At 42.1% G+C, this 14620-nt stretch overlaps 2 protein-coding genes across 2 annotated transcripts in view; one reads left to right on the forward strand and one right to left on the reverse strand.

The window, feature by feature from the left end:
• Window positions 1-14620, reverse strand: part of RWDD2B (RWD domain containing 2B) — a 26208-nt gene continuing 11588 nt past the window's right edge. The window contains exons 2-5 of the mRNA XM_079704677.1: window positions 1597-1823; window positions 1417-1484; window positions 929-1291; window positions 1-355 (exon numbers count right to left, since the gene is read on the reverse strand). Coding sequence (XP_079560803.1) covers window positions 109-355; window positions 929-1291; window positions 1417-1484; window positions 1597-1803 — 885 coding nt within the window. The 5' untranslated portion in view covers window positions 1804-1823 and the 3' untranslated portion in view covers window positions 1-108. The remainder of the gene's footprint in view (window positions 356-928; window positions 1292-1416; window positions 1485-1596; window positions 1824-14620) is intronic.
• Window positions 13926-14620, forward strand: part of USP16 (ubiquitin specific peptidase 16) — a 27326-nt gene continuing 26631 nt past the window's right edge. Inside the window, exon 1 of the mRNA XM_079704676.1 lies at window positions 13926-13998. The gene's annotated coding sequence lies outside the window, so the exon portion shown is untranslated. The remainder of the gene's footprint in view (window positions 13999-14620) is intronic.

A 14620-nucleotide genomic window follows, 5' to 3' on the forward strand; every position in this document is an offset into this window, starting at 1 on the left:
TTTTTTTCCCCTTAACATTTTAGAATGGGACTAAAGGGAAATTACTTAATCTTTCAAGAAAGAGTCGGGGAGAAAGTCAAAAGACCAACAGTAGCAAAACACTTTCAACTACTCTTCTGCTCCTTGTCCTTCCACACCAAAGAGCATCTGGAAAACATCCCCGCATCCTTTGGCATTTAAAAACTGATACAGTTGACCAAAGTCCATGTGGTTTCCTCTGGCTCCATTAACACTGAATACTTTTTCTTCAAAAACTGAAAATTTTCTTTGTCTTTCCATTTCCTCATTTGTACCATCAAAAGCAATGTCTTCTCGATGGCGAATTAAAATTCTCTTCCAGCTTAATTTTCTGAGTCTGAAAGAAATTTTCAGAGTAGAAATTTTGAAAATGTGTTGTGTATTCTAAAGCACTGAAAATAGAAGTTATGAAACAGATTTCTCAGTGCCTTTTCCTAGAAGTAAAGATATCTATTTTTATCTCACATGGATTTTATTTTAATCAAATATGATTCTGGTTATAATCCCACCCCCAAACTCACTTATTTCCATTATTACTGCCTCGTATTATTAGCATTTTAGAAATGTGGAAATTGCTGAATCTCGACCTCCCAAAGGGACTTCTCAGAAATGAGAAGATTAGAAACCCCCTTGTTTCACAGGGTTCACACAATTTACAGCATCACTAACATGAGGGAAGAATCAGATCCATAGACATGGAGGGGACAGTAGACACCATCTTGGGCAGGGGCTCGATATAACATCTATCTACAGAACATCTTTGTGCCCTGTATCAGGCGAAGGGAGTGATGCCGATCATGTGTGAGTGCTGTTTTAGACTGAGTCCCCATACATACTGATTTCCACATCTCTAGTGTCATGTTTAGTACTAAAACTATTGGCAAGGCATACAAAAGTTGTGAAAGCCAACCTTGACCAGAATTCTTCACAGGCACTTTGTGGGCCTTCCACACAAACAACACCAGGTTTCCCAGGCATGCTAAACCCAGATAGGGAAAGCTCCTTTGCCCACTCTAGAATGTTCTTTCTTTTGCATTTGTTGTAGATGTGATGGCTGTAGATCCAGAGTCTTGTGAGGATGAGGTCAACTGGCTGGACTGTACTTCCTGGAGCAGGGGAGGGTGTGTTGTCTTTGCTGACATAGCCAGAAGCGTGTTCTCTAACCCACTCTGTGGCATTCAATATACAGACATCTCCGAGACAATTCTTTTGTAGGTATGTGGTCAGATCTGTATTCAGCTGAGCCTGCTGGGATCTACTTAATAATACTGATCTGATGGAAAAGACACGGGATTAAAAAACTAAATCAATTTTCTTGGAACAGAAAACAAACTTGAGAATTGCTTTTATTCTCAGATTAGTTTTGACCTCTAGAGTTGGCCAGTTTCTGTAACATACCTGACAGTAATTTCAGGCAGAACTGCAGGGTATTTAAAGGGAAGAACACAGGCCAGAGAAAACATCACCTGATAAAAAAAAAGAAAAAGAGAGGAAAAAAATGCCGTAAGTGCTGTTTTAAGTTGAGACATGTTTCAAAAGTAAACATGAAACATGCTTTCAAAAGTAAAATTGAATTACCACTGCTTCCTCAGATATGTCCAGGTTCATAGTGATAGTAAAGTAAACTTTTGAAGATCGTCCTTCCATTGTCCTCTTTTCAACACAATCTTTTAGTTCTGCTAAAGCCAGCTGGTCATTCACTATGAGCTCATTCACACCGGGGAACATACTGGCTAGCAGGTCTAACTCAGAGAGCTGGGCCTCTGCCTGTTCAATCTCAATCATTTTTGGATATCGGTAGGGTTCTAGGAAGATAGGATAATAGAGACATTTACAAGTATTATACAATCTTGGGAGAACTCAATATGGGTACTTACTGAATATGGATACTTATTGAAAATTTGATTTCTTCATAAAATATGAAATTTAATCAGAATACCTTCTGGTTATTCTACTTTCAGATGTAATATGCTAAGGACCCAAATAACAGGACAAGCCAATGAGAGCCATAAAACTCTAATAATAAGCAGGCACCAAATTCCTCTGTTTCTAGATAGTTGATGTGGCATCTTGAGCTGCCACAATGAGCAATTACATTGAAGTAAACTAATTATGTAGTCAAACGCCATATCAATGATATAACAAGGACAGAGGCTCTGACTGGTTACCTTGGAAAGTTAGAATGAAAAGAATAAGTAAGAGTTAGTTATGTGGATGGGTAATTTTTCCTTCTTAACTTAATATTCTTTCATTTTTTTAAAAAGTAGAAGAATGTGAAAAAAGGGAAAATAAAGGCTAATAATCCCACAGCTCAAGTAACCCATGTTAACATTTAAAAAAAAGTACAAGATTATAAAATTCAAATGGCAGAGAAAGGTTAAAAAATGAAGATACAGTTTGCTGCTGGTGACTGCTTCCCCTATCTATCCAAGTCCCCAATCCAAGGCAGAGTTTTAGGTGTTTCAGAAACAGAAAACATTTTAGCCATTATACATATATGGAAAACACATGTTGGTATAATGTGTAAATAAATGTAGAGAATTAAATATATAATTAAAATGTATCTAAGGGGATCATATATACACATCTTTTTTCCTTACTTCCTATCCCTCTTCCCCCCAAATATATTTTGGAGATCTATTCACTGTCAGCACATATTGTTTTATCTCATTCTTTCTAGTGGTCTAGTGGACTGTTATACTGAATCATGTAGATATGTCATAATTTATTGCGTTTGTTATCTACTGATGGGCACTTGGGTTGCTTCCAGATTTTTTCTATTATGAACACTTCTATAATAGTAGTTTATATATATATATATATATATATATATATATATATATATATATATATGTGTGCATGTTGAACTGTGAATACTGTATATTCAAGAATCAGTTTGTAGAGGTGGCTGGCTGGTACAGCATTTAAAAATTTTGGTAGATATTGCCAAGTTGCCTTCCAGAAAGTTGCTACATGGAAGTTTAAAATTTTTACACAGTCCCCTCCTTTAAAAAATTCTTAATACATAGTTTTTTATGGTGTTTTGTGTCTGTGTGTGCCATTCATGAATTTTTATTTTTAAGGAGGCAAACTTACCAGCCTTTTCTTTTACAGATTCTGGACTTTGAATCTTTGTTAGGAAAGTCTTCCCCACTCCAAGGTTATAAAGGTTACCAATCTGCTAATCAAAATATGATTTAAAAAAATTTTTTAGAATTTGATAAATTGATTTTAATTTCATTTGCAAGAAAAAGTGTGGGGCTTTCTAATAAAATACGAAGGCTAAGCACATGTATTTATTTCTCTTTCTCTCTTTTTTCCCCATTTAAACTAGATTAAAGGAACAGATTCTTAAATACAAAGGGAGAGGAAATAATAGATAAAGGCTATTCTGGAAGATGGAAAGGGGTGAATGAGTTATAACTAACAGATTTCAGCTTTCTTCCCTCTGTTAACTGCCTGGTCAGGTGGGGAAGGGAGCTGCAGAACTTCAGAAAGGCTCAGTACTGTCAACACCAGCTACCTTGGAAAGCAGCAGTGTGTATGCAGTAGAAAACATGAATTTGTTGAAAGTCTAGAGTCTAGACTTTAATTAGACTCTAGTTCAGCATCTCTTAATATTGGCACCATTGACATTTTGGATGAGATAACTGTGTGTGTGTGTGTGGGGGGGGCAATCTCTATCTTTTAATTATAGTATTTAGACATTTACATTTAATGCAATATTAATATGTTAGGTCTTAAGTCAACCATTTTGTTTTCTATTTGTTTTCCATTTCTTTGGGGTTTTTTTCCTGCCTTTTTGAAAATATTTTGCAATTCCATTTTGGTTAATCTATAATGTTTTTGCGTATATTTCTTTTTATAGCATTTTTAGTGGTTACTCTAAATTATATATATACATAACATTATATATATATAATTACACACATACGTATATACAAATTATAACAGTCTACTGGTATCATATTTTACCAGTGTCAGTAAAATACAGAAATCTTATGTCACTTTTACTTTTACCTTCCTCTGCTAATAATATAGTGATCTTAAATTTTTCTTCTACATATATTTAGAACAGTGTAATAATTTTTGATTCAGCCATCAAATATGATGTAGAAAACTCAAGGAAAATCCATTTTATTCACTCATATTTTTGTTCAGTCATGATATTTCCTCCATAATTCCTTTATTGTTTCTTTTCTGTTTAGAAAACTTACTTTAGCCATTATTTTAGGGTAAGTCTTACAAATTCTCTTAGTTTTCCTTTATCATAGAATGTCTTTATTTCTCCTTCATTCCTGAAGCATATTTTCACTGGATATAAGTATTCTGGGATGATAGTTCTTTACTTTCAGCATTTGAACAGTATTATGCCTCTTCCTTCTGGTCTCCATAGCTTCTGATGAAAAATGCTCTCTTATTTGAATTGCTTACCCTTATAGCTAAGGTTCATTTTTTTTTTTTTTTTTTTTTTTTTTTGCGGTACGCGGGCCTCTCACCGTCGTGACCTCTCGCGTTGCGGAGCACAGGCTCCGGACACGCAGGCCCAGTGGCCACGGCCCACGGGCCCAGCCGCTCCGCGGCACGTGGGACCCTCCCAGACCGGGGCACGAACCCGCGCCCCTGCATCAGCAGGCAGACTCCCAACCACCACGCCACCAGGGAAGCCCAAGGTTCATTTTGCTCTTGCTGCTTTCAAGACATTTTTCTTTTAGTTTTTGGAAGTTTGACTATGATGTGTCTTGATGTGGATTTCTTTGGGTTCATCTTGCTTGACATTAATCTGGTCTCTTGAATCTGTTTATACCTTTTGACAAATCTGGGGAATTTTCAGCTATTATTTCTTCAAGTACATTTTCAGTTCTGTCCTCTTTCTCCTCTCCTTCTGGGATGACATGAATGTCAGATCTTTTGTTATAGTCTCACATGTCCCTAAAACTCTATTTATTTTTGGTCTATTTTCTCTCTGTTATTCAGATTGGGTAATTTTTGTTGTAACTTCCAGTTTGCTGATTCTTTCCTTTGCTCCTTTCCTTCTGGTGTTGATTCTATCTACTGTGTTTTTAATTTTGGTTGTTATATTTTTCATTTCTAACATTTCTTTTTAGTTCTTCTTTATATCTTCTGTTTCTCTACTGAGACTCTATTTTTTTCATTTGCTTCAAGTGTGTTTGTAATTGCCTGTTGAAAATTTTTATGATAGGGGTTTTAAAATCTTTGTCAGATAATTCTCCCGTCTCTGTCATGCTGGTATTGGCATCTATTGATTTTCTTTTTTCATTTAGTTTGAGATTGTCATTGTCCTTGGTATGATGAGTGATTCTGATTGAAACTTGGACATTTGGGGTATTAAGAGACTCTGGGTATTATTTAAATCTTCCATTTTAGCATGCTTTATCTGATAATGCTTCAGGAGGGGAAGAGGTGGGTGCTGCTTCATTACTACCAAGTGTGATACAAATCCAGGTTCCCTACTCAGCTTTTATTGACATCTAAGGTAAGTGGGGGAGTGGAGAGAGTTCTTCATTACTGCTGGGTGAGGATGCGAGTTCTAGTGCCACTGTAGGCCTCTGAGGATACCTCCCTGGCTGGGAGTGATAGGAGTGCCTCATTATTGCTCCCCAGGTGGCCTCCACTAACACCAGGGTTAGGGGTGGCTTTGTTAATGGTAGGTGGTGTCGAGAGCTCTGACTTTCCACTAGACCTCTCTGACAACACCTCAGAAGGATAAAAGAGGATCCCTTGTTATTGCTGCATCACGCAGATGTACAAACTCTTCATGTGGTCTGACATGGACCTGACATGGGGCTGACACTGACACTGTAGTGCAGTCCTTGTTACTGCCTAGCAGGGAGGAAAGTCCTGGGTCCCAACTCAAACATTTTTGGCACCTTTCTGACAAGGGGTGGGCATTAGGTGCTTATTACAGCTCAGTGAAGATGGAATCTAGGCTCCCTTTGCTGGTGTTAGTAGGGGAGAGGCCACAGTGTTTTCATGGGATTTGCCTGGTATATAGTATTTATTATTTAAATGTTTTCTGTCTTGCTAGACTGTATTTTTCTTGATACCTTATTAGATAGAAAAGGTTTTTGTTAGGGCTTAAATTTTTCTTTTTTTTTTTCCGGTTGGTACCCTTGGATTTCTGGATACCAACCTAAAGATGACAGAGAGACACAAAATGGGCAAATGCTGTTGGAAAAATGGCACCAATAGATGTGCTCAACGGTTGCCACAAACCTTCAATTTGTAAAAATCACAGTATCTGCCAAGTGCAATAAAATGAGGGATGCCTGTATACTCAAACAGTAGAATATTATGAGACAATTTAAAAAATGGATATTAACATTGATGTTCATTTTATATGGTTACCTAAAATAGTAGATTGTAGAGCAATATAAATAATCTTAATCAACAAATAATGATATTACTATTCATTCTTATACCATCACACATACTTGAAAAAAAATCACAAAGAAAATTCACCAAACTATTAACAGTTGGCTAATGTGGGTAGAGGGAAGAAGAGAAGGATTTTCACTTTTTAATTTGTGTGCTTCTATATTGTTTGACGTTTTATGATTAGCATATAGTACTTCTAAATTCACCAGAAAAAAAATAAGGGTTACTCTTCCGAATGGAAAAGAAGAGCTCAATCCCACTGTTGCAGAGGCAAACATGGCTTACCTTCTCAATGAGAATTTACTCTGTGAAATCAAACACCATTATTTCAGCTAGTGGTGTCTTCATGGAATTCCTTTTAATCTTTGGTAAAGGTTTATCGAGCAGCTACTGTAGGTAGAGCTTCATCCTGCACTCCTTCTTGGAACTTTCTATTTAGTTCGAAGACCAGGCCTTATATCTAATAAAATATAGAACAATGAAGGTAAAAAGGCCAAGTGTTTAATGACCAGTATAGGTATTATCACAAGGATTAAGATACGAGCATAATCAATGAAATAGGTCATCAGGAAAGATTTGAGGAAGGCAGCAGGATATGAGTTGAGCCTTGAAGGAAGGGTAAGACTTAGACAAGGGAGGAGGAGGCATAGTGGGGAGAGAGAACAGGTGTGCAAGGCAGGAAAGCACAAGAAAAACAGCATAGGCCTGAACCTGTCCCTTCTTCACAAGCCCAACTACCAAGGTCTAATTCAGGGACTCATCATTTGGAATATTTCTTCTTGTGCTGGTTACTTTCTGATTATCCTCTAAATCCATTCTTGGTCCTTCTTTTCCCTGCCCTGGACTCTGGACAGCTGACCTCTATAGCCTATAGCACCCAAGTCTTCTGCCTTCCTTGTGGTTGGGTTCAGCCAATGCTCTGGCAGGAAGTGGGAGGATGGGAGGAGAAAGAGGCTAGGGTATTTCCTCACTACTCCTTCCCTGCTTTGGTGGTATTCTGACAATGGCTGTGACCCTCTATGACCAAGCTTCTGCAGGCAGCCCTTCTTCTTTAGCTCCAGCAGAACTTTCAGCCTAGGGATAGTCATGGTTCCTTTAATCCTGGCCATACCTCTGTAAATAGCCCCTTTATTAAACAGACTATTCAAAGTTTCAAAGTTGAGTGTGTATCTATTTCCTTCCAGAACCATGACTCCTCTTACCTGGCCTCAGCCTCTAATCTCTCCATCAACCATCAATTCACACTCCACATTGTCATTATACTGATTATATGCAATGTCTGACAGAAGTATACTGAGACAAGCAAGAGGGTGCCAACTATCTATCAGGGAAAAGTTCACATAATCGGTGATTGGGCAACAGTGTTGTGGTCTGGGAGAATGGGGTGGAGGTGTGTTAGGTTCCCGGGGGGAAAGGCATACTGGCTGACGACCCTGACAGCTACCCAATAGAGTTGAGACAGGCTGGGACCTGGGACCTTTTGCTGCAGTACTTGCACGTGGACAAATGTCTCCTCGAGCAAAAAAATACAAAGAAACTATAAGGGACTAAAAATGACTACATGCAGGTGCAACTGGGGCAAATTATGAACAACATACAAAAAGACCAAAAACCCACATAGCACCACCAATGGGGTAGGCAGACCACCCCGACCCCTGGACCCACCCCTATCCTCACCCCATATAAGGAAGCAGCTCCCTCTGCCCCCGGAGTGAGCAAGGGAACTTGTTACTTGTTTTCACTCCCTCCTGCTGTAGCAGGGGTTCCAATAAAGCCTTGCCTGAATTTCTTGCCTGGCCTCTTATCAATTTCTATTGATTAAGGAGGCCAAGGACAGTGGTCAGTAACAGAGTGAATTTATCCCAGTTCACCATCTGGCTGTTAGTTTCAAAGACACAGTATCACAAAATGCCAGCGTATTGAGAGCGGATCCACTTCCCAAAGGGTGCCTTGCATGATCCACTATAAGCCCTCTAAGAACATGTCTCTCTATTTATTCAAGTCTTCTTTATTTCATCCAATATAGTTGGGTCATTTCTTTAACATCAGAAAATGGTATTTGGCCAACAATTTAGCTAGTTCACTCTATGGTACTTTTAAAGAGCAAAAAAAGTTCTTCCACTTAAAAAGAAATGCAAACTACACAGAGGTGTCAGGTCAGTAGCTGCAATGGGTCCTGTCAAAAACACACCAAAGATTATGGGAATGATTAATGTGGTGGGGTGTTGACTTCATTAGGATTAACTGGACATGAATCAGGAAAATATGAAAATAACGTCTTGTATACGATAGGCAGTCTCCACAGATCAGAATATAAACCAATGCCAACACCACCTAATCATTCCCAATCCCAGTGGTTTTCAAATCATGTCCTTAAAACACCTTACCAGGGTGTCAATGCCATGCTGGGAAAAAAAAAATTCATAAAGCATTGTGTGCTTAAATAAATTCTTGAAATGCTGAATGACACAAAGCTCAATAGGTTTCTTTAGGGTGACCATGGGTCATCTTCTTGTCCTGACTGGTTTAGTATTTATCCTAGACAAAAGTGACCCCATTTGTACAATAAACTCTTCTTCTTTTTTTTTTTTGGCCATACCTCGCTGCATGTGGAACTTCCCCAACCAGGGATTGAACCCGTGCCCCCTGCATTGGAAGCATGGAGTCTTAGCCACTGGATCACCAGAGAAGTCTAGGACAATAAATTATACAGCACACTTTTTGTGTGTGATTTCTCAGAGTCTTTATTGTTAGATGCCAATATGCACCATGAATTTCTAACAAGAAGGTTTAGTATGCATAGTATCCCAAACCTATCTGACCCCCAAACATTTTTTCCAGACCTAATCATATTTGCTCTTCTCTACAGTTAGAACTGCACATGCCTCCCTCCTTTAAATATGTTTGCTTTACTCTCTAGTGACTTTGTGTGTGTGTGTGTGTGTGTATATATATATATATATATATGTGTGTATATATATATATATATTTATTTATTTATTTTTGTGGTATGCGGGCCTCTCACTGTTGTGGCCTCTCCTGTTGCGGAGCACGGGCTCCGGACGCACAGGCTCAGCGGCCATGTCTCACGGGCCCAGTTGCTCCGCGGCATGTGGGGTCCTCCCAGACCAGGGCTCGAATCCGTGTCTCCTGCATTAGCAGGCAGATTCTCAACCACTGCACCACCAGGGAAGCCCCAACAAATGTTTCTTGAGCACCTACTGTGTGCCAAGCACTAAGACTATAACAATGGACAAACGTAACAAAAAAACTCCGCTCAGAGATTTAATCTAGTGGGAGAAGACCATGACAACAAAACCCACACATATACGTATGTCCAGTGAATAACGGTTATGAAGAAGATAAAGAAGATAAGGCTCAAGTTGCAGGGTGGGTGGTTGAATTTTACACGGGGTGGTCAGGGACAGACTCTCTGCTAAGGTGACTGCAGGGAAGAGAACTGAAGGCACTGAAGAAGCAAGCCATGTGTTTAACTGGGCAAAAAGTTTTCCAGGCAAAAGGAACAGCATGTCCAAAGTCCATGAAGCAGGATGGTGCTACACCAGGCGGCTGGAGCCGAATGAGCCAGGGGCAGGGTTTTAGGACACAAGGTTAGAAAGGAAATATGAGGCAGCTCATGTTGGAACTCATAGGGATGGCTAGGATTTGGGATTTTATCCTGACTGATATGGAAGGCCACTGGAGGGGTTTGACTTACTTATGAAGAGGCCCACACTCACTGCTGGGAAGAGGGTAGGGGAACAACGATGGAAGCAGGGTGACCAGGTAGGCACCACAATGATAGGAGGAGAGGTGATGGTGGCTTGGATTAAGGTATGGCGATGGAGGTGGTAAGCAACTGTTCATGTTCTGGACATAGAATTTGTATAGAACCAATAGGATTATTGATGAATTATACGTGATATGTAAGAATAACTCCAAGGCTTTAAGAAACTGGAAGAATGGATCTGCCATTTACTTAGATGGGGAAGATGATGGAAATATGAAGTTTGGTTTTAGACATACTAGGTAATGAAGTGCCTATCAGGACACCTATTAAGCAGAGATGTCAGGCAGGCAGTTAGATGTACAATTATGAGATCCGGCTGAAGATATAATTTGGGGAGTAATCGACATTTATTTAAAGGCACGTTTGTTTACTCAGTCAGGGAGTGAGTGAATTTGGGAGGAGGCCTCATTGAGTTTGGAGGTCTGGAAGATGAAACGGAACCAGCGAAGTTTGGAACTAATAGACCTACGGGTTGACAACTACGGGAGTGATGTCACAAGTAAGTGATTTGTCAAATTATTTTCGTAGATGAGATTTCAGTCCCAGAAACACCCTCATGAGAATTTTCTGACGCGAGATTTTAATGAATGTTGTAAGAACGCGGAATGAACCTTGAGTTTCCTGACCGGAATCCTTTTTCCCCCCCTAAGTTTTTTTCTTTTTAAGGGCGGAGCGCGTCGCGCTGCCCGAGTCCTTACCGTCTCAGAAAGTTGCCAGGGCCACTACCGAAGCCAGACACGCAAGCGGCCTCGCCCCTAACGACTGACCAGGCCGGGGGTGGGGGTGAGGGGAAGGGGGAGGGTGGGGGGGTGTGGAGGGGGAGGGTAAAGGGGTGGGCGGGGCCAGGAAACCCCGAAGCCAGCTCTAACCAATGAGCGGTGAGAAGGTCGTGGGAAGGCGGTGCCAGCAGGTAGTTCCCGGGACGTGGAAGGGGTCGCTGCAGCGAGGGAGCCCCCGAGTCCCGCTGAGCACCAGTGGACAGGGACTCACCTCAAGCCATGGACCCCTTCGGTGCTGCAACCCCGAGTTTCCTGGCTGTACGGACAGCTCAATTCTCATCCGGAGGGAGCCTCGGAATTCTAGGGCTAGGCAACCGGAAGTCTACGAACCGCTCTGGCCCGGCAGCCTGGGAGAGTGAGACCGAGTCCTCCGGGGCTGGCGCATGCGCACTCGCAGGCCCGGTCTTCCCGGAAGCCCGAGCAGAGACCAGTGGGATTCCTGGGCCCAGCTTCCTTCTTCTCGGTCGCGGAGTTTTTGTTGTACTGGATTGGCGTTTCCCAGCTGCTGCCACTGTCAGTGAGAAGCATAGCCGGCAAGTTTCCAGAGTCAGGAAATGGTCCATTAAAATAACGCTCCTCAAATTTGAACTTGCAGCGGAATCTTTCGGGGATCTTGGTATAATGCAGCTCGGGATTCGGTAGGTAGTGGTGGGGTCCCACTTTCTGCATTCCTAAGGGCTTCCCAAGCAGTAACGATCCTCCTGGTCCCTGAAGGACGCTGAGTAGCAAGGCAATAGGAACAGGTGAGCGTGGATGCTGGCCTTGGCGACCTTAGGAAGGACCCTGTGCATGCACAGAAATTTGTCCCGGCTAATAAAAAGACCGTTTGAACGCGACTCCAACACGAGAGTAATTAAAAATGTTTTTCTTCACGAACTAAATATACACAATGCACTTTTTCCTTTATGTTACATATTCATTGTAGAAATCTCATAAATAAGGTTTGTAAACTGATACCCATTGATATCAGGTACTAAAACTTATAGGTGGAGTTTTTTTTGGGGGGGTGGGGGGCGCTCCCAGGAGCTCTGCTCCTTTATGTCTCAGGGCAGAAAGAATTCAGCCAGAGGCAAAGTGATGGATAAGAAGTGACTTATTAGAATAGGACGCTTGTGAGGCTTACAGGCGGGCAGGCGAGCGTTGTGCTGCCCCGAGTACTTCGTGGGTTACATTTTTATAATCAAAGGAAAAGTGGGGAGGGGGAAAAGACCACCTTCTTCCTCATTCTTGAGTAGATGTCATGTTTCCATCATCAGCTCCTCCTCCAGTCCACTGTGACTATACCACAGTTCTTCCATTCCTCTTTTGATGGAGATGTGGGCTCTTCGCAGTTTTTTAACTATTATGAATAAGGCTGCTATGAACATTCTTGTACAAGCATTTCTCATGACTATATTTCTTCATTAAGTATTTATTAAGCACTGTGTTCCAAACACTTCCAGGTACTAGAGATACAGCCATGAACAAGACAAAGATGTCCCATTTCTCAAAGAGGTTATATCTGCTTGTTTCTGTTTATCTATGGAGGCAAGGGGATAGGCTGGGGGAGGAGGTAAATGTAGGTAACTATGAAAGAAAAATACCAGATAGTGATAATTGCTGGGTGGAGAAGTAAAATAAGGTGATGTGAGTGATCGGGTAGCTATGTTTCCTAGATTGCGCAGCCAATTTCTTTGTGAGGAAGTGACTTTTAAAGTGTGAACAAAATTAAAATAAGATCAAAAGGGAACAGCATTCTAGGAAGAGGAAGCAGGTGGTACAGTGGCCCTATGCCTGTTTCAGGATAGAAAAAAAAAAAAAAAGCCTATATGCTGAATGATGAAAACTTAAATTATATCAGCAGTAAAGAGCAGGAGAGCCAGTTTTCCCCCAAATTTAACCATCGTTACTCTGGCCGATTGGACAGATTAGGATGCCACTTTCTTTTTATTTATTTACTTATTTATTTTTGGCTGTGTTGGGTCTTCTTGCTGCGCACTGGCTTTCTCTAGTTGCAACAAGCAGGGGCTACTTTTCGTTTCAGTGCGTAGGCTTCTCATTGCGGTGGCTTCTCTTGTTGTGGAGCCTGGGCTCTAGGTACGCGGGCTTCAGTAGTTGTGGCTCGCAGGCTCTAGAGCGCAGGCTCAGTAGTTGTGGCTCACGGGCTTAGTTGCTCCGCGGCATGTGGGATCCTCCCAGACCAGGGATCGAACCCGTGTCCCCTGTATTGGCAGGGGGTTTGTTAACCACTGCGCCACCAGGGAAGTCCCTAGGATGCCACTTTCTTAACGTAGTTTTATCAGATTACTAATAAGGATGAATATTTCTTCATATCATGCTCTTTTATTGTGAATTACCTGTTTATATCCCTTGCCTGCTTTTCTATTGGCACCTGCATCTTTTTTTCCTAGCAATTATTGTGTCTTCTGCATAAGACTATAGTCCAGGGCGATGATGCCTATGTTTATTTCACTTTACAGAGGGCTTAGCACTTACCTATTTCTAACGAGTAAACAGTAAATATTTGTAAATTTTACCCTGTGTCGGCAAGGTTAGTTCAAGACTATTTACATATTCAACTTTAGAAGTCGACTGGACAGAATTAGGGGAAAATGCATGAACTTTAAATGTACCCTTAGCCAGCCTTGAGATGCGATGTGTTTGAGTAAGGTATCTATCCAGGAGACTCCAAAAGTCTGACCACCACCAGGTACCCATACTTTAGAAGTATTTCAATAACCCCATAGTCACACGCGAGCGGGAAATACTCATTGACAGCCAAGCTTCCAGGGGCTGCCGCGTTCGGACTTCCGGTGTGAGCCCCGCGCAGGCGCTGATTAACTGGCGTCAGTGCCGCCGGACCCTGGGGCCAAAGCCACGTCCCATAATGCTGCGTAGCGGAAGTTGTTGCTTTCTAGGGGTCACGCTGGCTTACGCTCTGTCGCTCTCAATTCGTCACCGGGAGGAAGACGGAGCAGGCTGCCCAGCCCGAGGGCCCATTAAGGGATGCAGTTATGGGCGCTGTCGCCGTGGGTGAGTTCTGCTCCCACTGCCTCGCAGTCACCGCTCGCACGACTTCCTGCGCGCCGGGAGTCCGAATTTCCTGCCCGACTTCGTTCTTCTCTTGAAGGCCCTCGTCCTTAAGCACGTTCCCTGGCCTCGGCCCGGTACCGCGTTCTCATTGGCCTCATGTCCTGTCCGTTCCAGGAGCTGACCAATGAGTTGTTGGTGCTGGCGCCCTCCTCGACCCGGTGGACCCCGAGGTTCCCCAGTGGGTGCGGAGCAGTTGGAAGGCAAAGGGAGGTGTGGCGAGCGCCGCCCGGCTAGGGGCACCTTATGGGTTGGGGCTGAATTTGCTGCCGCGTCCGTGTGGTGGTTAGTAGGATAGGCAGCATCTGTCACCTAACCAATTCAGTGCTCCCAGGGTAGGATTAAATCTACGCAAAACTTGAAAGCCGTGTTCTAGTCTTGCCAAGTTTTCCAAACGCTTGCATTTTTAATGGAACCGAGCAGGCATGGGAAGACTGGGAGGGCGGAGAGGGAAGGGAACTGGATAATATGAGAGCCGGCAAAACCAGCTCTGATTTAAATTTTGTGTGGAGTCCTGCAAAAAGTAACGCTCATCTGAAGACTCGTCTGAAAAATTGTATAGATT

The sequence above is a fragment of the Hyperoodon ampullatus genome (assembly GCF_949752795.1).
Source record: "Hyperoodon ampullatus genome assembly, chromosome: 5".
In the NCBI taxonomy this organism is placed as follows: domain Eukaryota; kingdom Metazoa; phylum Chordata; class Mammalia; order Artiodactyla; family Ziphiidae; genus Hyperoodon; species Hyperoodon ampullatus.